General features: G+C 36.7%; 2 protein-coding genes across 3 annotated transcripts; one reads left to right on the forward strand and one right to left on the reverse strand.

Annotated features, from left to right (window-relative positions):
* Positions 1-67: 67 nt before the first annotated feature.
* Positions 68-10,993, reverse strand: LOC119790655 (inhibitor of nuclear factor kappa-B kinase subunit alpha-like). Its single transcript, XM_038296286.1, has 22 exons — positions 10,727-10,993; positions 9,190-9,312; positions 9,011-9,105; positions 8,772-8,889; positions 8,623-8,692; positions 8,449-8,537; positions 8,266-8,355; positions 8,044-8,168; positions 5,709-5,816; positions 5,470-5,605; positions 5,172-5,372; positions 4,518-4,620; positions 3,534-3,657; positions 3,302-3,453; positions 3,158-3,219; positions 2,975-3,084; positions 2,641-2,690; positions 1,616-1,724; positions 1,360-1,507; positions 1,175-1,227; positions 722-821; positions 68-396 (listed from the first exon to the last, which is right to left on the reverse strand). The coding sequence occupies exons 2-22, from the start codon at positions 9,292-9,294 to the stop codon at positions 343-345; spliced, it is 2,202 nt and encodes a 733-aa protein (XP_038152214.1). The 5' UTR covers positions 9,295-9,312; positions 10,727-10,993; the 3' UTR covers positions 68-342.
* A 9,133-nt stretch (positions 10,994-20,126) lies between these two features.
* plaua (plasminogen activator, urokinase a) lies at positions 20,127-24,888 on the forward strand. 2 transcript variants are annotated; one of them, XM_038296323.1, is made up of 11 exons: positions 20,127-20,256; positions 20,844-20,937; positions 21,029-21,059; positions 21,680-21,806; positions 21,888-21,970; positions 22,047-22,100; positions 22,183-22,357; positions 22,473-22,618; positions 23,356-23,496; positions 23,578-23,726; positions 23,991-24,888. In XM_038296323.1, the coding sequence occupies exons 2-11, from the start codon at positions 20,884-20,886 to the stop codon at positions 24,183-24,185; spliced, it is 1,155 nt and encodes a 384-aa protein (XP_038152251.1). In that variant the 5' UTR covers positions 20,127-20,256; positions 20,844-20,883; the 3' UTR covers positions 24,186-24,888. The 2 variants fall into 2 exon arrangements, with proteins under 2 accessions (XP_038152251.1, XP_038152252.1); XM_038296324.1 differs by lacking the exons at positions 21,680-21,806; positions 21,888-21,970.
* The last annotated feature ends 2,641 nt before the right edge of the window (positions 24,889-27,529 follow it).

Below are 27,529 nucleotides of genomic sequence, written 5' to 3' on the forward strand. Positions count from 1 at the left end.
TTTCTTTTTAGCATATAAAAAATCTTGCTGAAAATTTGCATTTGCAGAGAAAATAGACATGAGCAAAAATGAAGTAAACCAGGGCCAATTATTGTTTTCATCATTTATAACATTTGCTTTACATCCCATAGTGCACGATTTTATGAGCAACAGTGTTTTACTCAATATCTGAAAAATAAATATGTACTAGCTACAGTTTAAATGTAAATTTTTCTAATTTCATATGTTATTGTCTTATAGCATTCTTGTAAATAATATAATTCAAAAACTGAAATATGTCAGAAAGTTTGGCTCTAAAAAAGGCACCTATCATATTGTCCGTTCTTTAAAAGCTCTTTAGAATCAATGAGAATCAACTTTGTTGGCTCCAAACTGAATCCAGCTCCAGTCTTGATCCTGTAGAGGTAAAAAAAAAAAAAAAAAAAAAAAGAAAAGAAAAAGAAAACAGTTAAGCAGCACCACCAGAGACCATTTTACAAAACTAACATTATTTATCAATTCAGAATGTATTTTTGTGGAATTTTAAACATAAATTAATTTACTGTATTGAAAGATACATGTTTAATTGTGCTGTGAACTAAAGTCTTAAAATCAATAAAACATTTTCTCTTTACTGTATTATTTTAAACTATGAGATAAGACGTTTAAACATGAATAGATAGGCTGAAATTAGCAGGATATGCATACAGACAATTTTTTTTTTTACTTTTTCATACTGTACCATAACATTTTGCTTCAACTCTTGGGAGGCATCTTGCATGAGGGAAGTAAGATGATTCAGATATCGCTGATTTTCATCCAGCAGCTGTTCAACTGTTTCACTAAGAAAGACAAGAGGCTCTAAATTCAGAGTGCAACTTTTAAGTTCTCTTTTTTTAAAAGCTAATTACTTACTGATTAAAATACTTTAGATACTTTGTTTTACAAAAACAGCTAGGTATACCAATAATTGTTTAAAAAATCTTTATCTTAATGTTAGATTTTTCTTTCCTCTCAGTGCATGAATAAACACAATAGAAAACAGGCATTTTAAAGTTGATAATGCTGGAAAATATTATGTACTTTTAGGGATAACCAAAAAATATTTAGCAGGGTGCTCAGTGTGAAGGGTTCTGTATAAGTTTTTTTTAAATAAATGTTTGCTTTTAATGCAGAAATTAAACATATATTTTACCTGTTGCCCGGCTGTTTTTGATTAAGTGACGACAACTGAGTGTTGCACTGAGCCTGCAGACAAAATCGTGCACTTTGTAAGGTACACAGATAGGTGAAAATTACATTTGATATTGCAGATCTTCCATTTTTTTTATTTTCTTACTGAGTAGGATTTATATTTAGAGTACTTTGTTGCATACATACGCAAGCAATCTTGAGAAGGAACCAGAACTCTTTCTGTCTCTTTATTTGCATGTGCATTACTTCAGACTCTGCAACTTTGATGTCCAACATTGCCTTTTCCAGTTTAGGGAACAAATCCACAATGCGCTGCTTACAAATCAGGATTGCACTACAGAAACAAAACAACAAACAAAACATATGCAATAAAAATGAAACTTCATTGCACTGAACTTTACTTGCTTTTAGAGCATCTAAATGAAACTTTTGGAAAAATTACCTTAGATGAGTGTAAAGGTCTTTTAACACTCTGTCTTGATTCTGAACTGTCTGGAGTATAGTCCTCACCATCTCTGAACTGTCACTGTAGCCATGTGGAGGGTCATTACCTGCAGAAATCAGTTTAGCAATCATGCATGGACAATATCACAACACAGCGTCCTAAATACCACATTTATATATCTATCGACATAGAAATGCTGAATACTTAATGGCAGGAGACCTTTGTTTTTAAAACCATTCTGCAAATTAATCCAGAAGCATCTTAATATATTGCAATATCATTTAAACTTGATTTATTTTTTTGAGACAACTTCAAAAATTCAAACTATATTAAACTACAACTACTATTAAATTACAGTTACATTCTTTTAAGGGTTTTATTTCTGTTATGTTTGTTGGTGAGCTCTTAATGAGCAGACAAAATCCAGATAAGAGAAACCTTGATTCTTACATAAGACCAATCAAAAAAGAATACTTAATACAGAAATGTTTTGGCCTATACAGAAAATAGCTGTTCATCAGAAATTCATGGACATCATCAACAAGTAAGTTTTACTGTCTCTTATCAAAACATATTAATGGAATGAAAACGATGTTAGAAAAAGATGCGTTTTGCATTTTCATCAACTAAAAAATCTGCTTAAAGCAACTGGGTAACTTTCAGCCTACAAGGGAACTGTTATAAAGTATCTTAAGAATATAGGATTATACAACAAGATTTAAAAATTTGTATTAGAAGAAGAAGTGGCCTAAAGGGGGCCAGACCGATAACCTCCAGACATAGCAAGCACTCTGAAACCAACTGGCAACACAGCACTGTAGCAAAATGAAAAGTTTCCCTCTGGGTTTCAGAATCTGATAGCAGACCACTTTGGACATGCGATACGCACCAAGGGTTGAATACTGACCTGAACAATCATTTATATATGAGCCATGATAAAGCATCATTTTTTTTAACTCTACCATCTTCAATTCGACAATATTTCTGAACTTCAAATTATATCCGATCATTTTTGTACTAACTTTTGCATTTGATTTTCAGTTGCTTGTAGAGTTCAACAGCCTTTTCTTCACTGGAAAAGAGACAAACAGTAAATAGGTGAGCAATGTAGTTATGATTTTTTCCCAATGGTTGACATTAGTCTTGCATCTATCATCTTTACAGTTATTGCTTTGCCTTATTATCACTTATAAGAAAACGTTTGAACAAAAAAAATGGTTTAAAGGCAAAATTATGTGATAAAAACATGAAAAGTGAGAGTTCAAATCTATTAGACACAGAAACAAACAATTGAATAACGTGCATGGGCAGTTACAATACCAAAGTAGTTTCAAACCAAAATAAGAAGTTACTGACAACTTCTCCATCACGTCTCCTTGTCTCCTCGCAAATGGACTCCTCTGCAGCTCCACAATTTCTGAATGCAGCGCCAATATCTCCTCATCAAGACCGGAAACATTTACAACCTGCAGCGCAGAATTCATTGTCTTTTAAGTACCATATTATAATGTGCCACCATGAGGTTTACCGAATTTATACCTGTGTAAAGCCCTCAGCCTTCCATTCGTTTTCCTGCCACGCCCGCTTTAGCTTCTCTGAGGCTAAAAACACAGCAGCAGGTTGAGATAGGTTTTCACCACACCAACAATGAAAACCGCAGGGAAAAACAGAATGAGAACTCACAGACACCGCTTTCGCTCTGCTTGGTATATTGCTCCAGATCCTGTTGGATGCTGGTTTTAAAGATAGATAGCTTAGCGTGAAGCTGCTGCGAATGGGAGAAGAGGCGGTGCTTAAACTGCGTTAAGGTGGTGTTGTAACGCAGCAGGCTCAGCCTACAGGGACAAAAATACAAAGTAAGGAATGTTGCATGAGTTAATACATTTTACTAACTTGTAGGTTTTTAGCTACTTACATCGCAGCTCTCTGTCCCTGGTACAACCGAAGGTAGTCCTCCTTCAGTCCACATATGTAGCTGAGGGCTTCCCCCCAAACCTTTCTAAGAGCAGAAAGGGGCAGCTGTGTCTTTGTTTCCCTGACTGAACAAAAAAAAAAAAAAGAGGCATGGAAATAAATGACACCTAATTATTTAGGAAATCGCATTCAAAAAAATAATTTTCTCACAGCCTTCAGGTCAGTAAGGATTTCCTAATTTTCAACTGTAGGATCCGCTGGATAAGAGGTCATGTTGAACAGGCAGTGAGGAAAGAGCTTGTCTGTTAACAATGGTGAATAAAGTCCAGGCATAATTTCTTTATGATGTTTTAAACTGTATATTATAGTGGGTGTGATGAGTGTCTTCGTAATGTCTCAAAGTCTTTTTTTGGAGTGGATAAAAGACAGATATGGGCCAAAGGTGAATGCTGTAATTACACACACAGCAAAGGCAGCAGTAAAAATATCTGCTAATAGAAACAAAGAGGGGATGAATGAACCCATATATTTATGGGTTATTTCACTTCCATTTAATGTTCTCATATTTCAGCCAAATCACATACATCAGTGTGCAATAAAGGTGTGCTGAGCAGTTTTACTGCTGCTGAGTTTTCAAAGTTTACATTTTTCATTGTCAGCTCATGCTGAATTTTGGGAAGTCCCATTTTACATAATATCTCCTTTACATATCTCATCGCATGTCTGTGCAAGTGCATAAACTGATCAAGATTTCTATTAACAAATGTTTCCAATACTGAAACGCAGCTCTAATGAAAGTGCAGTTTATTTAGAATAAAGAAGCAAAGTGGATATAATAATCCAGGTCAGATTTTTAGCTCCATAGGGGAGCTATTTTGGTGGGGCTTCAGTATTTTCAGATCATTCCCAAACCGTGCTGTCACCTTCAAACTGTATATCATTTTGCATATTTTAGATCATTTTACAACTCAGAGAAGTGTCTTACCAATAAAGTTAACACTGTCTGGTAGTGGTCTGGCCGTCAGCGGTCCTGAGTACTTGGTAAGGCTCCTATCAAACAGTAACACTATGGAAGTGTCCCAGCCACGCTAAAAGAGTTTTACAAAAAAAAAAGATAAAGACAATGAGAAACACAGAAGTCTCTGTGATAGTCTGCTTTTAGTTTTTAGTAAAAATAAAAATAAACCAAAACAAAGGTGGCTGTTGACTTTAGCCGCATAAGGATTCAGTGAGACGTTTGAGTATCTCTACTCAGTTTTGGAGTCACTTTTTTTTTAATAATCTGCACTAAGGACAATTGTATTTCACACTCAGGTGCATACGTAAAGAAAAAAATTCTCCATGTGTTCAGAAAAAAAAATCAGCATCCCTTCAGTATATTTGTGTATAGAAAAGACAATAAATGTACCATTACATCCCTAGTTTCCATGCCTACATCTCATTCAATGCTTTTCAAACTAATCACATGCTTTGCTATTTTTATCGAAAAAAATTCTACAAAACAACGAATAATGGGGAGTAATTTTAAATCAATAAAAAAAAGAGAGAATCTTAATATTCCAAATCTGCAGCTAAAGAAAGTGGGTTATTTGCTCATGCAGTATATTTAATATTACGCTGACCTATTTGTGAAACATACCAAGCCATCTGGTTGACTCTGCACAGGTGCACAGCGTGGGTCAAGAGAGGTTCCCGTCTCTAGCAGCAGCTCTTGACTCTCAGGAGAGATGTGTGCCTGGGTTTGAGCCTCCAGACGACGTTGCAGGGAGAGAAAACTCTCCTCTGCGCCTAAAACCATTGAGTGTAGCTGGGCTGATGTCATGTCCAAGATGTGCATAATCTGATTCAACACAAACATGATGACAAGGATTAGAGGTTAGCGTTGCTTTAGTGCAGACAAAACTATTTGACACAAAGGCAGAATGAATGTTTTTAACCTTCATGTTGAGGATGTTGTCCAGGAGGGCAAAGCAGCGTGGCTTGTTTGATTTAGGATCAGGTCCTCCGCCACGGAGAGCAGGATCCCACAGTAAGAGCATCTGAAGGAGACACTCGATTGGCTCCAGCAGGGGCCTGGAAATCCAGACAGCCACACATACAATAGGTGTGACACTAGTTTCGAGCAATGAGGTATTCACCTTTAGTAGGTTCAAAAAAGGTGTACTTCTCTTCTTACTTGCTGAGATTGTTGGGATACGATAGATGTGATGAGAACCGAATTTCTCCATTCATGTCCTCCACCGCCATGATATCTTTAGGACCTTTGTTCTTTACTTTGTTTATCCTAAAATACAAAGCAAAACATATTGTGCTGTATATCTGAAAAAATAAGAGGCATACTTGCTCACAACGTTTAAATGGGGCTTCTTTATGGTGGCAGTTCTTTTTGGTGAAATTCTTAATCAGTAAATCATTTTACAAAAATCTTTACTTGTTAAATGATTCCGATGGTATAAAAAAATCAAAGTAGCTCACAAACTTAAACTGTTCCCCATTGCTAAACCTTTAAATAGCTGATTTGACAAATTAAAAGCTGCATTCTTGCCTTTAAAAAGTTGGCACCAAAACCAGAGATGGACAACAACAGGCCAAGTCTAATATTTTGATTCAATGCTTACTTTGGATTATCTTTTATGAAGGTAACTCTGAATCAAAACTATTTGTGTATTTCAACTGTGAATTTGAAGTTGCAGAAGGAAATAAAATAAGAGGTATTGATTTTTTTTTTTATTCTTTTCACACCTCTTCTAATTGTTGAGTACAAGTACAAAAACGGTTCTGTGAGTCACAAATCAGACATCTCATACATTCTCAGTTTTGCTATTGATCCAAAACTATTGTTGCTAAATTATTTGTTCATTATAACTTTTGAATTTTGTAACTGTATATTATTTTCTATTGCATAATTACAAAAAAAGGAGCTTAAACACCCGGGTCAGGTTACACAGCTTTAAAATATAATCTCTGATTTTTCTTCTACCAAATCCAATTCATCGATTTTCTTTCACTTAAGTATTATAATAAAAATGACAAATTACATATTTATTTCAAAAAATAGCTTTGATTTCAGTCATCCCTTCAGGGAGGTGACCTTCATTTAAAGGGCAATGAAATTCAATAAAAAACCTGAACTTGTTTAACAACTGACAATGAAAAGAGAGCGCACTTAATGTTTACATCTAGTGCTATCGCACAGTGAGCCAGTTTATCAGTTATGAGGAGACATCTAAGAACAGAAAGGGATGAAACGATGTCACTCTGAGCTGTGGAAGCTTAAGGAGTGGATGGGTGAAGGAAAAAAAAATTAAAGATCAGATGTACCAACGACTGAATTGCCATAAACAAAAAACGTACTTAATTGATTTTTATTGATTAATCGCCCAGCATTAGTTAAACCTCTTCAAACTTTTGACTTAAAGTATATAAATTGTGCTCTGAGTCAGAAAACGTCTTGATTTATCAATTTTCCTTTACTCCAGTTGATCTAAAAAATTGGTGCAAAACAAATTCAAATTATTCCTATATTTTTTAATTATATAATATTTTTTTCCTTTAATACAACTTAAAGTTCAAATGTGAGGCAGAAATTTAGCTTTACAATTTGCACATTTGCTAAAAATATCACAAAGGAGGAGAGCAAAACTGATCAGTGAGTTGTTGGTAGTTCACATAGATGGCCCTGCCTGCATGGTCAGTCTGAGCTAACCAGAAACCATTCGGCTGTAACTCTGTGTGTCTCAGTGAGGATGAGGATCTTTCGCTGGTGTGCTCCAGAAATAGAAGACTGCCTCCTCAGCTCATCACATTGAATGGCTTTCCCTAATCAAATCTGTTTTTTTTCTTGAACTGGTTCATTTTTCACTTAAATATAAAAAAAGATCTGAGTTTCTCTTTGGCCAGTCTATATTGGTCTTTTTTTTATACGTTTCTGTTTTCTCTTTTAAAGCAGCTTTCATTATTATTTATCATTTTATTTCTTTTACTTGTATGTATTTCTTTTTAAAATGCTTTTTTTGTAGCACTTTGAGGCCTTTTCGGTGAAAAGTGCAGTATAAATTAAATGAATTATTATTATTATTATTATTATCATCAATTTTTCATATCTGAATCGGTCAATACATGTACATGTTGCCAATGCATGTATGTGTTGGCCGATTCATGAGGGTTTTTAGCAACCATGCCTTGAGATCTAGTGGAGTGCATGCATTGCCCCTCCCCTCAATTAACAGCCAGTGTGAATGTTTTGTTTATTTTGCTAATAGATTTTTATTTTTTAATTCGACCTGAGACTTGTGTTACATTTGCTATAACTGTGTAATTTCTAACATGTAAATGGAGGGTGAAAAAAAGGAATATCGGCTCCAAGAGTCAGCCAAATCATATTGGCAGCACATGTCGGGGATCGGTTAGCCTAATTTCAAAATAATCGGTATCGGCCTTAAAACAAAACTGGATCAGTCGATCCTACGTTCAGGAAGACATACAAATGGATAGTTGTGTTATTGGCTTACCACTGTACTGGCTGCATGTTGTGCAGAAAGGGGCGAAAACCACAAATGCATTCAAAAATGACTGTACCAAAGCTCCAGTAGTCCACAGTAACAGTGTATGGCTTACTCTCAAACAGCTCTGGAGCCTGCCACACAAACACAGCAGGTTTGAAACTTCTTTCATATTGCTGACTAGAAATATAATTTAACAAAACATAAGACAATGATGGAAAGCTTATTTACCAGGTACTGAAGAGTCCCCACAAAGGAGGTACAAAGACTTCCTTGATCCAAATCTTTTGCATATCCCAGGTCTATGATTTTATGGATAAGCTGCAGAGAAGAAAAACACATTGACGGCAAAACTTAAGACAAGTATAACAAAACATCAACAAAATGCATCAATGAAAAGGAACATTTGTCTACCTTTCCATTAATCTCTTGCAGAACTATGTTCTCTGGTTTTAGATCTCTGTGAATGATCTTATTTTTATGGAGATATTGGATACCGGAGCCTGTTTTTACAGTAGAAAATAATCAATATACAATGCATTAAAGCAAGCTTAAAATCAAAGTCAAGGGAGATCATGAAAACCTTACCAATATCATTGAGCAGCGATAGGACTTCACTCTCCTTCAGTCCACAACAGTTTTCTGGTTTATTCAGCACCTAAATAAATGACTTGATCTGTTACGTGCCATGGTTTAAAATACATATTTAACGTTTCCATATCAAGCTCATTCAGTACCTTGCGTAGGTCTCCTTTGGCGCAGTACTCCATGGCAAGCAGAGGTAGGTTATTGAGAGCAATGGATGTCACATCTTCTGGCACGTCTCTGGCCTGAACAATATTTTCATGGTCAAGCCTGTAAAAAATAAATAAATAAATGCAACCAAAAAGCTACATTCCTTTGGCAAGTTCAAAATCTTTGGTGTAAAATATTAACATCATATTTTACAGATGCAATTGCACAATAAAACACTTACTTCCTCATGATCTGAATTTCCCTGCTCCAGCGCTCTTTATTCTTCTCACTCAGGTCCAGGCGGCAAAGTTTCACAGCAATCTTCTCACTCGTCTCCTGCTCCGAGAGAAAACGAGGAAGGAAAGATGTGAGAAACATCAGTCTGTACTTGATCTTCTCCAGGGTTACAGGTGGACTTACATTGTGCTGGTACAGGTAGACGTGCCCAAAGCCTCCAACCCCGAGTTTTTCCTTCATTGTCCAGGCGACGCACAGCTGGCTCTTTTTTGGTGCAGGCCTCTCCATTGTGTGCAAATGATTCAGCTTTAAAAAAAAGTTCAAACCACATAAACTATTGCCAGTCCTGAATATAGTGGGAATATAATATAATTCTGACTTAATGCTTTAGTCTTTGAAAATGTTCCACTACAGATACCCTGCAGTAACCTAGAGGTAGATTAGTTTCACTACTTTGATACTTTAATTCAAAAAGCAGATTTCATAAATTAACTACACAAAGCTTGATGGTCATGACTCAGAGTTTCTATGATAATTCTAAATAATAAAAACATTAACTTTAATAGAAACATTTATTCTAACAACTGAATCAAAACGAAATCGATAATTCTGTAATATGTGTGTAAATCTGTCCTAATTTATTCTTAGATGCACTCAGGAGCATTGCATGGGGGCAGATTTTTATTTTGTAGTACATGTTTTATTCAGTTCAGTTCTAAATATGAGCCTTAACCAAATATGTAGTGCATTTACTGCTTTTGCTTTTAGAAGGACAACATTTTAGTTCTAAAAATGTATTTATATTAATCACTGTGAAATTATATGGCAGAGGTCTTCAACAGGGGGTCTGTGGAGGTAAGGCATGGGGGTGGAGAAAGTTTTGGTTGATTAGACTTTTTTCCTTAAATATTCTACCCATGCCATCTTTTACTAATTGAAATGTCTTTAAATACACATTAACATGAATTCAACACACTGTAGTAATCAGATAAATGGAGGCAGAAGATGTCTTTCAGTCATCAATGCAGATCTGTGTTTCTGAGTAAAAATAAATCAAATATCTAACAAAAGAGTGGAAATTAGAAGTTATAAAAAAAAAAAAATGTCATTGTTGTTCCAATAACTTTATTGTAAGACCAGAAACATAGACCCTAGATTTTTTAGTTCTTCAAAAGACTCAGAGATTTTTGAAGATTTGACGCATAAAATATCTAATCTTGAAAAGTTTTCCTCTCTTTTTGGAAATATGAATTAACACTTTAACATTGTTTAAAATTCTAATAAAATGACTTATATTTTGAGATAGTCTTCAACACAAATGACAAATTAACCAGAGAAGAGAGGTCAAACAGGTATATATATATATATATATATATATATATATATATATATATATATATATATATATATATATATATATTGTTTCTTTAAATACACGTCGACCTCTGATATAATGTATGACATTATAACCATGTATTTTACTGCCAGCCCTGAAAATAATCTAAGGCTTTATTCCGTTATAATGGGAGGGAAGTGGTCTATGGGTTTGATAAAACCCTGCTCCACGTGTAAATAAGATAATTAATGCGTTATGCTTTATTTTTAGTGGCATTTCCAAAACACAAGTTAGACAAACATATTACCTTGGTTTCACTTATATATTTACTATTTACAACTAACATTTGCTTTAAAGGTAACTTCTAGCTCCTGATAAACTCACCTTCCCCCGAAGTCAGAGTCGACGGTTGACATAAAAGCGTTTGTTGTTCCTTTCAGGACATTTTCTCCTCACAGTGAGAGAAGCCTGTCAGCCTGTTCAGATCAGGCTTTGCTTTAGCAGACCGAATCCCGGCTAAATTGTATCTTCACCAAATTATCATGACTGTAAAGGAAAAGTTTATGCGGCTCGTCTGTTGTTGTTTTTGGTGGGAATCCACAACGGGTGACTTCACGCACTTCAACGTCAGCGCTAAAGTGAAAGTATGGGCTGGACTTCTGCGCATGCGCACTTTTCTGCAGCGGCATAAACGTGACCGCCAGGTTTTGTTTTAGTAGGTTTATTATTTTTTCTCTATTATCTGTTGCTAAAAATCAAATAAATATTACATAAAAAATATTTAATGTTGTATAAATGCTAAGAGGATAACTGCTTTTTTATTTTGTTACTATAAAAGTTGGAAGGTCCCTGACAAGACGAGCTTCCCAAGTTTGGTACGGCCACTAGATGGCGACACGATGCACATTTTGAATCAGTACAGCCTCAGAAATTAACGTGATTCAGTCAGTTTTACTTCACTTTACTTCAGTATTATTATTATTAAGTGCCACTGTGACTTTACTGACTAAAAGATAAAACATTAACAATTTATCAAAATCAAAAATGTTAAAGTGAGTGAGATTTCGTATTTGTATCCAGGTGTGTTGCTAGGCACAAAGCTTTACTGGGGTACTGGCCCCCTACCGCATGTGCCCCTCCTTCATACACAAATACAGACAAGCACACTGCCCCACCCTGATACATTCCTACCAATATTACCAGTTGAGATATTAATGAGTGTAAGAGCATATTTGTTTTAACAAACATGAACATTTTCAACATTGCAGCTATAAAAAAATAAGACATCACCAACTTTGACAAATAAAAAGTTTCCTTATACACATTCTGAAGTAATCATTAATTCCTAGGTTTCAGGGTTTTAGTTTGGGGGAAAGTTTAACTCAACCTGAACTAAGTTTTTCTTTTATTTTTTGAGCATTAAAGTGTACCTCCTATTTTTCACTTTTGCAAAGCGGTCAATCACTCGTGACTCAGCTTAGAAAGTTCTTCCTTTTCAACTGATAAAATAGCAAGATGATGGAGCCTGTCTTGTCCCCTTGTGCAACTCAGCCAAGTGTGGAGCCTTCTCAACACACTGAATGACCTTTCACAACTACAGCTGTTGACTGGGATTGTGAGGGAGATCTGGATGACCTGCGTTAATGTTGGGAATATGATGTTATCAAGCAAGTTGAAAACACACTGCATATCCTTGATGACAAGGCTTTCTTTTTCAATCATAAAAAGCTTTCAAACCATTTTGAATTAAATGAATGTTTTTTTACTCCAAATTTGTCCTGGGGATGGTGGGACAACTTAACTTGTCTAGGATCATCATGCTTTCCCCCTATGTCACTAATGTCCCCTTCTTGTTTGTGGACGCTGGTTGTTGCATCCTCATCACCTTCATGGTCCTGTCTCTCCTGTCTTTCACCTGTCTCTTGCCTGTCAGTCTCGCCTCCTCCTCGTCCTCCCTTTCCTACTCCAGCACCTTCATTCTCATTCTCTACAGCAAACATTAAAAAACGTAAATCTATAATTATGTAAATATCTATCATATTGCTTATAACATTCCTAATGTAACTAGTTAGCTTAAATCACTAATTCATTACGGGACCTTACTTCCCTCTCTCTCATCTTGTTTTACTGCTTCCCTGTCTCTGCTTCGTCTGAGGAATTTCCTGATATCCATCTACAAACCAATGCAGTAATTTTCAGTTAGTAGCCTATAAATCATGTGGTTTCACTGGGAAAATAATAAAATTGACAGGTAAGAAACGTTACCAGAACTAAAAATGCGTCGCGGCCGCACAGTGTCCCATCCAACTCAGTTGAGAGCTGCGCGTTAGTTTACCTGCAGTTCATGCAGTGACATGCACTGACGTGGGGGCGCTAATACATCCTCAATTTGGAGTAGAAATATACGTCTCCTCCCGTTGAAATTATCTTATTTGATTAATTAAAAAATGTATTACTGTTGCAAATATTCATGAGATCTATACTGGGGCACAGCTCATTTATACTGGGGCACGTGCCCCAGTAAATGGGGTCTGGCGACGCCGATGTTTGTATCCAAGTCGGTGTCACGCTATGACGTAATCGGCCTACAAATCTGGCCTTCGGAGGATGCAGCCCCTGAATTCGAAGTCATGTATAATGTCATGGTCGATGCCCTGATAGCTGACCTGATTGTTCATTTCACTCACCTGCCTAAATCTGCCCAGTTACTAATCACCACACTTCTTATCCACCGGCGCCTGCTGCTTATATACGGTTCAGCACAGCTATCTGGGCTAGATCATTGTATGATGTTTGTTGGTTTGTTTGTTGAGTTTGAGTTTGATTTCGCTGTTCATGGTTTTGTTTTCTGAGGCCAGTGGTGAGATAGGGTTGTTGGCCTTGTATTGGTGTTTTCAGATTATGTCCTGGCTCTTGTCCGCTGAGTGTGCTTTGTTCCTGTTTGGGCTCAGTGGAGGGGGATTGTTTAAATTTACCCAGTTTTCCCTGGTGTTGTGTCATGTTTCTGCCTCTCAAATACGGAGCCTGCCTGTTCTGCATTCGAGCCTGTCTACCTGAGCTGTCTGTTGCACTCATGGAGCCATGAACCTGCTTGAACGCTCTGTGGAGCCTTGGATTTATCTGTTCCTGTTCAAACTGGAACCCCTCCCCGGTTTGCGGACTCCTTGATCTCAGAACCATCCTGTTCTGAGCTGTGCCTGACTCCTGCCTACCAGCTGGGGCATCTGAATCTGGGACACTCTGAGCGGCTTCCGCTGCATCTCATTAAACGGTCCATCGGCTGGATCCTTCCTTGCTTGGAGAAGATGGACTGAATTGTTAAACCAGGTAAGTGACTCACATGGATAATCACCTTTTGTCAGATTATCGTGGTCACTTACCTGTGTTTCTCCCTCATCACTGACACTCTCACTCAGAGATCTGAGAATCTGCTGCCATCTACCAGGATGAGGAAGATGGAACGTGCATGGACATTTCAAAAAGGCAAAGACCCAAACATACAGCCAAATAAATTATTAATTAGTTTCAGAGAAAGAAAATAATGCTGCTAGAATGGCCCAGCCAATCACCTGACTTGAATCCAGCAAATCTATGGAAATAAATAAGGTTAAGAGTTCATACAAGAGGCCCATGAAACCTTTAAGATTTGAAGACTTTTTGTGAGAAAGAATGGGCCAAAATAACAGCTGTGCAATGCATGGCACTAATTTCTCCAAAGAGAAGGCCTCGTGAAGCTATCATTGCCAACAGGCTTTTGTACAAACTTTTAAATACATTTCAGTAAGTGTGTTCAATACTTTCTTCCCTGTTTCATTTCACTGTATTACATCAACTTCATTTCTGGGCATCTATGTTTTGATTTTTTTGTATGTGTGAATTGTATGGATTCTTACAAACATCTGTCTAAAAGGTCATGTCAATAGCACCTCTAGAAATTTGTTTACTGAGAAAAATGGTGGCATGTTCAATACTTACTTACCCCTCTGTATATTCCTTACTCTAGTGTGCGACAGCTTTTTACCAAACCGCATTGCATTTACCAAAGAAAAGTAATCTGACGGCATATCTTGTAGTTACGAGATCAGTATCTCATAATTATGACATAGTATCTTGTAATTATGAGAAATTATCTCAAGATTACAAGATAAGCTGTCTGATATTTTTTTTATTTGGTGAATGCAATATGCCTTCGTAGAAATGTGCTTTCTCCATTTTATTTATTTTTCTTGTGCACTCCTTTGAATGAGTTGAAAGAGTTGCAGTGTCTTTGTACTGAATTACCTTTTAAAATAACTTTTTTAACTTTCTAGAGCTCTGGGTTTTATTACATTTAATTGCACATTGGATTAAAATAGAAGTAGAGCTTATGCCATTTGGCATATTCCATATGCACATTTAAAATAAAAAAAGGGGAAATGGATGGGGAATGTATTGCCTCATAGAACCTGATTCATCACCTACAATGGTTTCCAGCTTTCTGTCTTCTTCTAAGTTGCTATCGTTTTGTTCTGTAAAAAACCAAAAAACAAAAAGTGCCCCAGCTGGACAGGTTATTTTTGTGCTTTTGATTATCCCTCTGTTTTGTTTCAGGGTTAACAGTGGCATAGGATGAGAGAGTTTATCCTGCAGTCCAGAGGGTTGCTGGTTCAAACACCTGTAACATCCTTCTCAGTCATTGTGCCTTTGGCAAAACACTTTGCTTATGAGTCAGCTTATGACAAGGTGAACAGCACTCTGAGAGCCTTCATTCCAAACTACTTGAGGCTGTGGGAAACCACCCAATTGTCCAGAAGGGATAATAGCAGATCTTGAAGACAGCTACTCTATAAGTACCCGGGAATCCTTCTGGCAATTGGCAAACATGAAGGAGCCACAAGGAAAGCAGATTCCTGGTCCGCTTAGCAGGGAGATTTCTTTTAGTTAAATCACACAGTTACAGCTCTCCCCCTCATTTTTTTCCCAAGGATTTTCCCCAATTCTTACAGGACTCAGTGCGGTGCTTTGTTCCTTTGGGTAATATACAGTACTCAGCAAATAGATTAATTTTCATCCCATTCTTTACAAACAGTAGTGTCAAAGACACTGATCAAGATATAAATGTTGACTGTAAAGCTATCATGTCACACACTTTTTCATTTTCATATATATTCATTAATTATAAGAATCAAATAGCTAATTGACTGAATTCATATAGTGCTTTTCTGGTCTTACTGACCACTCAATTCCCTTCACACAATAGCCACATTCAGCTGAGATATAAAAGGGGGAGGTGGAATCAAACCCACAAACTTCGGATTATTCCCACTCATCCCAAACCTCAGATTTTCACATCAGTGCTATAGAATATGAATATGGTTTTAATAATTCCTGTCTGGTTCTCCCTGAAAATCTGCTGAATGAAGTGCAAAGATGCCATTACCTGCTCCTTCTGCTGCATAGGCAATCAGGGCTGAGCGGTTACACCTGCGGCAACTCCAATTACTGAGAGTTGCTACAGCGAGTGAAATAAGTATTGAACACAGCACGATTTTTATATAAATATATTTCAAGAGGTTTTTTTTATATGAAATTTTCACCAGCGGTCAGTAGCAATCCATGCAATCCACACATACAAAGAAATAAAACCATAGATGTCCAGAAATTAAGTTATATGTAATACTGGAGAAAAAGTGCACAGGGAAAAAGTATTGAACATGTGAAGGAAAGGAGTTGCAGAAAGGTACGGGAAAGCCAAGACACCAGCCAAAATCTCTCAGTAAGAAAGCAATCCTGCCCTTTGTCAGTGCAAATTAATATAAACTGGTTCATTCCCAAATGATGGCCTATAAAAAGGTGTATCTGGTATAACACAAGAAACATCTCATGATGGGTAAAAGTAAAGAGCTTTCTCAAGACCTCAGCAACCTTAATGATGGCATTGGTTACAGAAGGATTTCTAAATTTTCTCAATGTTCCAGTGAGCACTGTCCAGTCCATACTCCGGAGGTCCAAGCTAGACTGGGTCCTTCGAAGTCCATGAAAATAATGAGACCAGAAGAATTTTGGCTGTGAATTCCAACAGCCCTAGCCCCCCAACATTCACCACTGTTAAGTGCTAAGTACTTCTTTCCTCTGTTTATGGAGCTGCTGGCTTGCTTGGTGTCGTGATGAATCCGTGGATATCCAAGTCTACGTAGGATGCACCGGACCTGTCCTTCAAATTGTGCAAAAAGAATGATGCATTGGTCGGCCTTATAATGAGGAGTCTTTGAATCCGAAAAAACCTTGGTGTCACGCTATGAAGTAATCGGCCTACGAATCTGGCCTTCGGAGGATGCAGCCCCTGAATTCGAAGTCATGTATAATGTCACGATCAATGCCCTGATAGCTGACCTGATTTTTCATTTCACTCACCTGCCTAAGTCTGCCCAGTGCTAATCACCACACTTCTTATCCACCTGTGTCTGCTGCTTATATACGGTTCAGCACAGCAATCTGGGCCAGATCATTGTATGATGTTTGTTCGTTTGTTTGTTGAGTTTGATTTCGCTGTTCATCTGGCTCTTGTCCGCTGAGTGTGCTTTGTTCCTGTTTGGGCTCAGTGGAGGGGGATGGTTTAAATTTACCCAGTTTTTCCTGGTGTTGTGTCATGTTTCTGCCTCTCAACTACTGAGCCTGCCTGTTTTGCATTCAAGCCTATCTGCCTAAGCTGTCTGTTGGACTCATGGATCTCTGAACCTGCTTGAACGCTCTGTAGAGCCTTGGATTTATCTGTTGCTGTTCTGACCAGAACCCCTGGCCTGTTTACGGACTTCTGGATCTCAGAACCATCCCGTTCTGAGCTTTGCCTGACATGGCTCGGAATCCTGCCTGCTAACTGGGGCATCTGAATCTGGGACCCTCTGAGTGGCTTCTGCTGCGTCTCATTATCAGCAGGTGTCAAACTGGTTCCAGAAAGGGCCGTGTGGCTGCAGGTCTTCTTTCCAACCAAGCAATAGCACACCAGACTCTTGGCACTAATTTCTACAAAGAGAAGGCATCGTGAAGCTGTCATTGCCAACAGGCTTTTGTACAAACTTTTAAATACATTTCAGTAAGTGTGTTCAACAGTTTTTTCCCTGTTTTATTTCACCGTATTACATGAACTTAATTTCTGGGCAGCTATGTTTTGATTTTTTTGTATGTGTGAATTGCATGGATTATTACAAACATCTGTCTAAAATGTCATGTCAATAGCACCTCTAGAAATATGTTTACTGAGAAAAATGGTGGCATGTTCAATACTTACTTACCCCTCTGTATATTGCTTCCTCACTGACTGGGAAGCCCACTCTGGTATTTGGCAGCTCCATAGTCACAAACGTGGCATTAATTAATTAATTAATTTAACAGAGTTCTCCTCCCCCAAAAGAAGCTTTTAACTTTAGCAGATCAGAATCAGAATCTTTTCCACTTCTTGTCTTATCTGCATCACTGGACAATGCTGCAAATGGCTACCATTTTGTTTATTCCTCTTCATAGATTGATGACTTTGTCGTTGGGATTGGTGGTTCTCTGTATACTGGTTTAGACAAAGTAGCTGTTGGCTTTGTCCTATCTACAGCAGGACAAAACTGAAAATTGTTTACACCTCCTCTCACAGCCTTAAAGCTGCAATATGTATTGCAATCAGAAAATCTGGGGGAAATTACCAATGAATCAGAGGCTTTAAAGTTGAATTTAATAAATAACATGTCTGGATGATATGACTCTTTTTCCAAATCTATGGAGCACGTTGGCTGGCAGCTGTCATCACTACAAATACTCAATGATTACATGGATGAAGTAATTTTGTTATTTAGTTGATTTGTTTTCACAAAATATTTATATCCAAGGGATTTTCTTACCTGAATGCTACTTCAGGCTGAACTCAATAGCACAGGACATGTTATTCAGCTTTTTCAAATATACATTTCTCAACCACACCCTTCTACAAAGAAAAAAAATTACTATTAGAATCAAAACATAGGAAGTATGAGTAACACATGCATCAGCCATTAATGAAGTCAGATGTGAGAGATTCTTACCTAGGAATTCCCCTTTAAAAAATAACAATGGCTATTGTTTTAGAGGAAGTTGTATTAAAGATTAATGTCTGCCCGAGGACCAATATAAGCAGCACACATTAACACGTCAGGGCCAGAGTCTAACATCACTGTGGTGTCTTTCTGGGCCATATATACTTGTTTTTATGAACAACATTTTTACCTGTCCATCTTCAGCAGAGAAAACTGCTTTTTATTGTGATATTAGCTGGCTTGGTTTCTGTGTGGTTGCTAAGTCTAAAACAAATTGTTTATCAGTATATGTGGTTTTGCACTGCAAATGGACAGATTAGGACATGCACACAGTCATTTCTGAAGTACCTAAGAGTTTCCGGTTAACCTCCCTTAAATAGCCTGATTCTGGGTTTCATGAGAAACTTGTGGTAACATATGAAAAGAATTTACCGTATGCATAGCCAAACAAACAAAGACCTGAACCCACAGAGCATTCTTTCTACAAGGTAAAACTGTTATGTGATTCCTATAACAGAGAATCATTGATTATTGATGCACTCAAAGATAAAAACAAATCAAAGGACTTTGGTGTAAGTGTCTATAATTTCTTTAGGTTGTCTTTCAGTTGTTCACTCTCTGTTTCCATCTTCCAAGCACCTGGCAGTTCATCCCTTTCACCTTTTGAGATGAACCAGTACCACAGACAACAGACCCTCAGTATGACACTGCTACCACCATGCTTGACAGGTGCAGATTTCTGATATTTTTAATTCACTTCCTCCAAACATTTTTCTCTTCACTGATGCCAAGCAGCCCAAGCTCAGTCTCTTATGTTCACTCATATTTCCCTTAAAGGTGTTGGTTTTAAAGCAGAAGATTCAGCAACTTTCAATTTCTGCAACTTAAAAATCAGTTGTTTGTTGTATAATCCATTCCCCAATGTTAAACAGATCAATAAAAAAATCTTTGGTGATATCCATGTTTAGTGTGAGCAATCCTCTAACAACAACTTTAGAGGGAATGCACAATTTAGAAATCTATTTGCTTAATTAATATCACCCAAGAATTGAGTTAAATTGACATTATTAAACAACAAGAGGAAACTCAGAACAGATTTTCAAAAAGGAATAAGTATAAGGAAGAAGACAATTACTGTGTTAAAAATCAAAGCAAAAGGTCAATAATATCATAGGTAGAAAACCTGGCTGACTGTGTATTAGCTGTGGGTAAATGTGCAAATTTGGCTGAAAAAACAAACAAAATGAAATGAATATGTCTTTTGCAGATAATTTGACAAAGTCAGTTTAACCAGTTTGTGTATTTATTGTGAAACACATTTCCATGTAAAGTTCTTATCTATAAAGTTGATACAATAAAGATTTTCAGCAAACATTTGACAGAAATTATTAATAAATAATGAATAATTGATATGCCTTTAGTCTAGTGAAGTGACCTGATGGTTAAACTTATTTAAGCAATTTTATAAAAAAATCTATGCGCATTGTACAGTTTAAAGTTATAGCTTCCTGTCAAACATTATCATAGGTAAGCCTGTCTGTAACTCTATCAGATCCGTTCCTTGACCACATTGCCTATTTTGGATATAGTTCTTCAAATGCTGCTTTTTAAGAGGGAAGGGTTTTTTTTTTCTCAGAATGAGTCATATGATATGACAAATTGTCTGATTTCCTCATCAGCTGGATGTCAGTAATGTTTTCATGTGGTCTCCTAAGGACCTCCTACTTAACACCACATTATTTAAATGGGAAGGGACTGAAGGAAGATCAGCACTGCAGCAACACCGTAACCAGGAATCAAGCAGGCAAGAGTTTAGTTCAGCTTGTCACACGATTCAGCATCACATTACTGAAAAGAGAAAGGAGTCGTCCTAAAAGGGTGAGCAGATCTGTGAATCCCCCTGTTAACAATTCTGTGAAATGTCAGATGTCTTTTCAGCAAGTAAATTTGTGCAACTAGTTGTTATTATTTTATCAACAATGTATATCTAGGACATGTAGGAGTAAAATGTTTGATATGTGCATACTCCTGTACTAATTTAGTGCGAAGCATGCAAAGCTGTAATCTACTAACCTACATTGATATGAACTAAGTGTACAGATAGAGGCAATGTTTACAGTACAGAACAGATGATATAAACATCATCTGAGAGCTGTTTGCACCATATTAGACTGGATAAATAAATAAATAGATTAACATGCTACAGAATGATTACAATGCTTTACATTCTGGACTAGTTGTGGCTGGGCAGTCTAAGCTTTTCTTGTAAGTCTGAAGCCAAGAAGTAAGAAAGATAAAACTGACAGTTGTGGGAAGGTTTTTACACATTTGTCTGTTCCACCAGAGTGAGAAACCACTTCTCACAACATGCTTCATGATAATCTCCATATTTGGGCCATGGGAGATTTACTTTACGTTCAGCTTCTGATGCAAAGCTCTATTTCTGTATCTTCTTCTTTTCCCAGACAAATATATCTCTGATTAGCAGAAGTAAAAGCAGAAGTTATGATGAAACTCTTAATCATCTTCTCCATCTGCGCAGCGCTCAGTATCAACATGGTGAGCAGTGTGTGGATAAAGCTTTACATTTTCACTGAAGATCACAACAGTTTAAGTGAAAAATGTTAAACCTTGTCTCTTCTCCTTTCAGGTGTTTTCTCTGAAGTTTTTAAACAATAAGGGTAAGCTACCACTCTGACTGAATCACTTTTCAGTCTCAGTTCGTCATTTTTAATCCTGCGTTTCCAAGACGCAGGATGTCCCATTTGTTTTTATAGAATAGGGCATAGACAATACTTTGTGAGTCATGTTTATGGAATTCCTAAGTATATTTGCATTGAGATTAATCATCAGTATTGTCCAAATTTAAATAAAAAGATTAGCATTGATGTCAGCTTTTTTTGGGGGGGGACAGCTATCTAAGTAGAGTCTTTCTTTTTAGCATATAGCCAATTTTAATAGTATCATTACTTTCAGATAAATTAATTGGTCAATAGGTTACATTTGGCCTATGTGTTCTTCTGTGAGTGTGTAAGAGAACTAATGGAATCAATATTGGGTTTAGTGTTTAATATTTCTGATAGAACACATGGAAATGGAAGCTTTTTTTTAACTGCTAAGGATGGAGATGCAGAAGGAGCATTTTTCTGTGGAATAGTTTATACACTTTCTGAATAAGATGCCAAAGGATATAAGAGGGGGAGTATAGTGGCAGGGATAGCCATTAAAAAATAGGATTCACCATATGTTAATGTTTTATATCCATAACCATTAAATGTTATTTTGTGTGCTTTGGTTTTAGAGTGTCTGTACGGAAAAGGGCGCAGCTACAGGGGAACTGTTTCTAGATCATCTAATGGTCGCAGGTGTCTCAGTTGGAGTAAGGCTAGAAAATCCTGGCTTTCAACTGAAAACCATAACTACTGCAGGTACAGCGTGTTTCAAATTTAAGGCTTTAACAGGGTTGAAGGAAAAGACTGATTTTCTGTGCTTTTGCATTTCAATTCTAGGAATCCTAACAATAATTTGAAGCCATGGTGTTATGTTAGAAAAGGAGACCGGATCGTTAGAGAGTTCTGTGATATTCCAAAATGTAAGATTTGTATCTGTATGTTTTTGTGCACTGGATTGACATTTCTCTAATTGTGCCTGTTTTTTCCTCTAATAAGGTTTTAAACCAACAGTAAATCCAACAACAACACCTACCCGGCCTGTAGATACAGGTTTGTTTCTGAAAACCTCTAATATGTTAGTTGCATTACGTGATTATATGCATCCGTTATTTACACAGTCTCATCCCTCCAGAATGGACATGCGGGGAGCGGTCCGCACAGAGGATGAATAAAATTGTTGGAGGATCTTTCATACCCATTGAGTCGCACCCATGGATTGCTGCAATCTATCAAAGGAAGTTCCTCTGCGGTGGTTCTCTCATCTCACCCAACTGGGTCCTCACAGCTGCACACTGCTTCGTTGATGGGTGAGAAAACCAGCCCTCTCCTCTTCCTCTATTTATCACACCTAAACAACATTCAAATGACACGCTTCTACGCATATATGGGGGTTTTTACCATTTGGCTTTGCTTTCTGTTAAGGAACAAAACCCGTCTCCAGGATCTGTCAGTGTACCTAGGAAAGACCGAAATCAAGGAAACAGATCCTGAGAGGGAGCAAGTATTCACTGTGGAGAAACTCATCATCCACCACAAATATAATGAGCAGAACTTCAACAATGATATGGGTGTGTATGAGCGTTTCTTTCTTACAACAATACTTAATAGTATTCACACCTATTCAGTTATATCATTGTTAATAGAACCAAAAATACATCAGTATATTTCACTGAAGCTTCATGTGGAAAACCAACACAATACTGGCTTTATTCTATAGTGGAAGAAATGATAAGTGAATTTATTGTTTTCTGTTTTATTTTTATATTTTTAAAAAACAAAAAAAGGTTGTACACTTTTATACATCTGTACTCTGCCTTCCTGATTGAAAAGTTGTATTTCCCCATTTTAGAGAAACTACAGCTGTCACCAAATGTAGATATCTAGAAAGTTTCATTTTTGCACAGTCTTCTTTACCAAATAGCTCAAAATTAGACAGATTGGATGGAATGTGACAACGAGGAGCTGATATTAGCTTGCCCAGAGATCTTACATTCACAAATTGAAGATAATTAGTAGAATGGAATCTGATTTAGGAGTATTGGAGTAAAGAGGGCGACTGAATGCCCCCCCTCTTTTTTTTTTACATCGTTACAGGAACAAACAACAAAATCACTTATAGTTTTTCTTCCACTTTATGCTTTGTGTTAGTGAAACACATGAAACACATATTAGTTTGGGAATTTTAGTTGACACAATGTGAAAACATCTAATTAAGACGGATACTTTTGCAAGGCCTGTAGAGATGACATAAGTTTAAAAAAAAGCCCTTTGTGTGCAGAGCTGTTACCTGATCTTTACATTACAGCACTGCTGAAAATCTCCAACAAAAAGGGCCAAGGTGCATTCAAGACAGATTCGGTTCGGACAGTTTGCCTGCCTCCGTTCAAAACTTACCTTCCTCCTGGATTCCCATGTAGCATTGCAGGATTTGGGATGGAAAGATTTGGTAAGAAGGCTATATTAAATTGACTTATTGGTGATGCATCTATTTCAGCTACCCTCACACCTAATGCTATTTGGTCTGCAGGTTTTTCATCCTATTCCAACCGTCTAAAAAAGGCTAATGTGAATCTACTCTCTTCCACCGACTGCAAACATGACGAGTCCTATAAAGCTTTATTCACTGACAACATGATCTGTGCTGCAAGCCCTGACTGGAGCGAAGACGCCTGCAAAGTAAGCATATGGTTAAACTGAAACATTTCTGCGATGCAAAGTCCGGGAAGCAGAAATCAGAAATTGTTTTTTTTTTTTCAAATCTGTAGAATTTCTGATGCCCACAAACAAAAGCAAATGTATTTATTGATTTGTTTAGATTTCTCTCTGTTGTAGCTCTCCAGACATAGAGATATTATTAAATTATATATGTTTTTGTATGGTTTTTAAATTCAATGAAGGGGCAGATTTTACATGCCTGATTGATTTACTGTCTGTTTGCAGGGAGATTCTGGGGGTCCACTTGTGTGTGAAGTGTCGGGTCGCATGTTTCTCTTTGGGGTTGTGAGCTGGGGTGACGGATGTGCCAGTGAGAACAAGCCAGGCGTTTACACAAAAGTGACCAACTATAACAACTGGATTGCCAAGGAAACTGGGCTTATTGAATACACAAAGGGACTGATGTATCCTCAAAAATGAAACCCCAGCACACTTTAAATAATCTTCAGGCCATTGCATTCTCATAAAAGGAAAATCTGGTAGCTATTTTTTTAAATATTATGTGAATATAAACATGTGTGGATGTACCAGGTTTGGTTGTACAGTAGCAGTGTAATCCTTCAATAGATGTCACCAAAGAGTTGGGCTAAACTTCAATTTGCTTACTAATTAAGGATTGTTTCTGATTTAGGTTCACTAGGTTCTTAAAGTAGGAAATCTTTTCTGTGACAATTTCTACACACATACATTTAATAGTATTCTATATTATAATATCTCCCAATGAGCAGGTTCAAATAACAGGAGATCTGATAATTTGACACTGTGAAAGCAGTGTTGACCTACGGGTCCTATAATATCACCACTTGGATTCAACTAGCAGCTGAAAACATTAATATATTGTATTTATTGTGTAGCTGTTACTTTAGGTAAATAGCAACTGACAAGGTCTGATGTGTATGTAAAATTAAATTCATTTTCTAAAGTGTATATATATATATATATATATATATATACACATATATTTGTGTGTGTATCTAAATATATAGATTATGCATACATTTTATAAAATGAAAATAATATATACTTACGTTATTTAATGTAATGGGCATTTTTTACAAGTTCGAAGGCTGGTCCTGCTCTTGTTTGTTGTAAATAAAAATTTTAATAAACCTTTTGCAATATATCATAATTGTGCTCATTTATTTCAAATTATTTATGTTGACTTTTTATATTATTTGTTTGAATTACTATGGTTATTAATGTAAAACATCATCAACCAGTAAAGGTCCGGAGACATTTTTAATTATTATCTGTTACTTTAAACAGAATTTAACACTGAAATAAATTTCAGGTTTTTATGCATCTGTGTTATACATTGAATTTTATAGAAAAAAAAATAGAAAAAAACTAAAAACTAAAAACTGAAATGTTCTTTGTTTGAAGTAGAGAACAACAATCTTTATGTTTGGTATATAGACAATTTCCTGATTCACATATTTTATAAAACACCTGAACTGACCATTTGTTATTTTTATTTTTATTTTTTTTATGGCTGATGAGAGAAGTGGGCTTTAGGCTGCCCTGCAAGGCTTTAAACCTGGGTTTGAATGGCGACAAAGCCATTCTAAAGCACATATCAAGGAGCTCATTTTGAGCCTGGATCTATATTTATTTTTGATTATGGTCATGGTGGAGAATCCTGCTTCATAGCAGCAGGTTGAGGCAAACATACTCAAAAGGTGCAGGCTCATCTTTGAGCACACCATTTCCCTTTTCTTTCACCAGTTTACCCCACTTCTTCCATCAGTCCACACTTTCTTTGTTTTCTTTTTCTCATCGTCATCTCCTTTCCTATCGCCATGCAGGTTTTCCTGCTGTGTCTAATAGGAGCTAGAAGCAGTAACACTTACACAGCTCATTGGCTAATTTGTATCACGTATAGCCTGGCATGTGTGTGTGTGTGTGTGCAGTTGACAGGGGGTGACATATGAATGAATTGCTAAGGCAAGGATAGCTTTTGGATAGAACATGTTGCTTGTACATTTGTTTGTTGCTTGTTGCTCTGTCTAGGTTGATCACGTGTGAAAAGATAGTATGACATCCAACATCCGGAGTTCTATTATATTTCTATCCATCATTCCCCACCACGTTGATTAAGCTGCTTTACTTTTAACTTGTATTTGACCCCGTTTTGATGAAATTTTTGGGCAAATTCTGTGACGCTGGCCATGGTGCTGAAATAGCATAAATTGAAATGGCACAACCTATCATAAACCGTGCTTTTTCTATTTTGCCATTCTGAGTGTGTTAACACTCATTACTGCTACACACTGATTAGTTGTGTCCCACAGGCTGTCACTGGACAGTGTCAGATTTTGCTTGTTTTACTCAATATGTGGCTATTTACGAAGCAGTTTGTTTTTATTTGTTTGTTTGTTTTTTTATATGACTCCACTTTATATTTTGATGGTTCAAATGTGTTTCTTTTAATTTTTTAAGCTAAAGCCATTCATTTAGTCTTTTTTTCTTTCTTTTTTTTGGCTGCAGCTAATTACAGCTCAGATCCAGATCAGTACCCTAAAACATATAGATAAATACTAGGTCTTAAATTTCTTAAGGGCCCCCTATAAGTCTCAGTAACATAGTCTGTGTGGCTGAAGGACTGAAATAAGTAAACTTTTTATAAAATAAACAAATTTTATTGAATGTCGATAGCCTCTATGGTTGAAGGACTTAGCTGGATGATTATAGAAAAGCAAATAGTATCCGGGGCCATATTAAAACTTTGATAAAATAAAGATAACTTTTTTATTTCCTGGTTTTACAATAAATATCCCTTTGTGATCAGTTTCCACTATATTGATCTCAATGTTCATCTCTGAATTCCCACTACTCCTGCTGCTGTAGAGGTCTTTCTCCCAAAAACACTGATGGCAGAATCTCTGCTCAGTCGTGCTCAGTCGTGTTGTGTGGCTCATGAAGCAGGAAAAGTGAAGACCAAAAAAAAAAACATATTATTAGGGACTGAATTTGTCATCACTGTCTAAACGGTTTCTTTTTGCGTGGGTCAAACACTAGAGGGCACTGTTGTGTTCAGATGAAAGGTTGGCTTGTGGATTTTTGCAAGCGGTAATATTGGAGCTGAATACATCTAGTGTACCGCAGTTTAAAAGCTATTTGATAAAAGTTCTTATTGAAGGTGAATACGGTTCTTCAGATACCTGCTGTGGAAAGAAAGTATTTAATAATTGCTTATTGATCATTATTTAGTCCTTCTTTGCAGGGCAGGATCCAGCATAACATCATGTAGTTATTGCCTGTTGTTATAACAAGTCCACCCAAAAATGTGGTGCCTTTATTTTTCATGGGATTGAGATTGCGGGTTGAATAACTCCTCTTGGCAGAGATTGACCTAAAGATATTTAAACATATGGTTATGGGACAGAGAATATCATGGAACTATCCATTTTAATTTGCACTAGAAAACCAGGGCAGCCTCTACAGGAGCTATTGGTTTAGTCAGTTTTGTAAGTCTTTAGTCATTAATTCTAAGTATTTGCCTTGTGCCAGCAAGAGCATCCTTGAACGGACTTTTAAAAATATATAAAGCTGCTGTCCTTGAGTCATTAAACCCTTTTATTTCCTGCTTTTCTGTTGAGATTTCGGTCCACTTTCTGCAAGGCACAGCCTCATTATAGTTGCTTTGCAAGATCCTATTACTTTCTCTACCATCCTCACTACTTTATTTACTATTTTATCACGTTTTACAATTCTGCTCCTTCCAAATCGTTATTCAATGTAATGTTGGTTTGTAGTTTTTAAAC

Source organism: Cyprinodon tularosa, unplaced genomic scaffold (assembly GCF_016077235.1).
Source record: "Cyprinodon tularosa strain WSP-4 unplaced genomic scaffold, ASM1607723v1 ctg37, whole genome shotgun sequence".
NCBI lineage: Eukaryota > Metazoa > Chordata > Actinopteri > Cyprinodontiformes > Cyprinodontidae > Cyprinodon > Cyprinodon tularosa.

Coding starts and splice junctions, on each gene's coding strand:
- plaua (XM_038296323.1), top strand. CDS start 20,884: ATGATGAAACTCTTAATCATCTTCTCCATCTGCGCAGCGCTCAGTATC. Junction 21,971..22,046: donor GTTCTGTGATATTCCAAAAT/GTAAGATTTGTA, acceptor TCCTCTAATAAG/GTTTTAAACCAACAGTAAAT. Junction 22,101..22,182: donor TACCCGGCCTGTAGATACAG/GTTTGTTTCTGA, acceptor TCATCCCTCCAG/AATGGACATGCGGGGAGCGG.
- LOC119790655 (XM_038296286.1), bottom strand. CDS start 9,294: ATGGAGAGGCCTGCACCAAAAAAGAGCCAGCTGTGCGTCGCCTGGACA. Junction 3,658..4,517: donor AGACAGTGTTAACTTTATTG/GTAAGACACTTC, acceptor TTTTTTGTTCAG/TCAGGGAAACAAAGACACAG. Junction 3,454..3,533: donor CAGGGACAGAGAGCTGCGAT/GTAAGTAGCTAA, acceptor TTGTCCCTGTAG/GCTGAGCCTGCTGCGTTACA.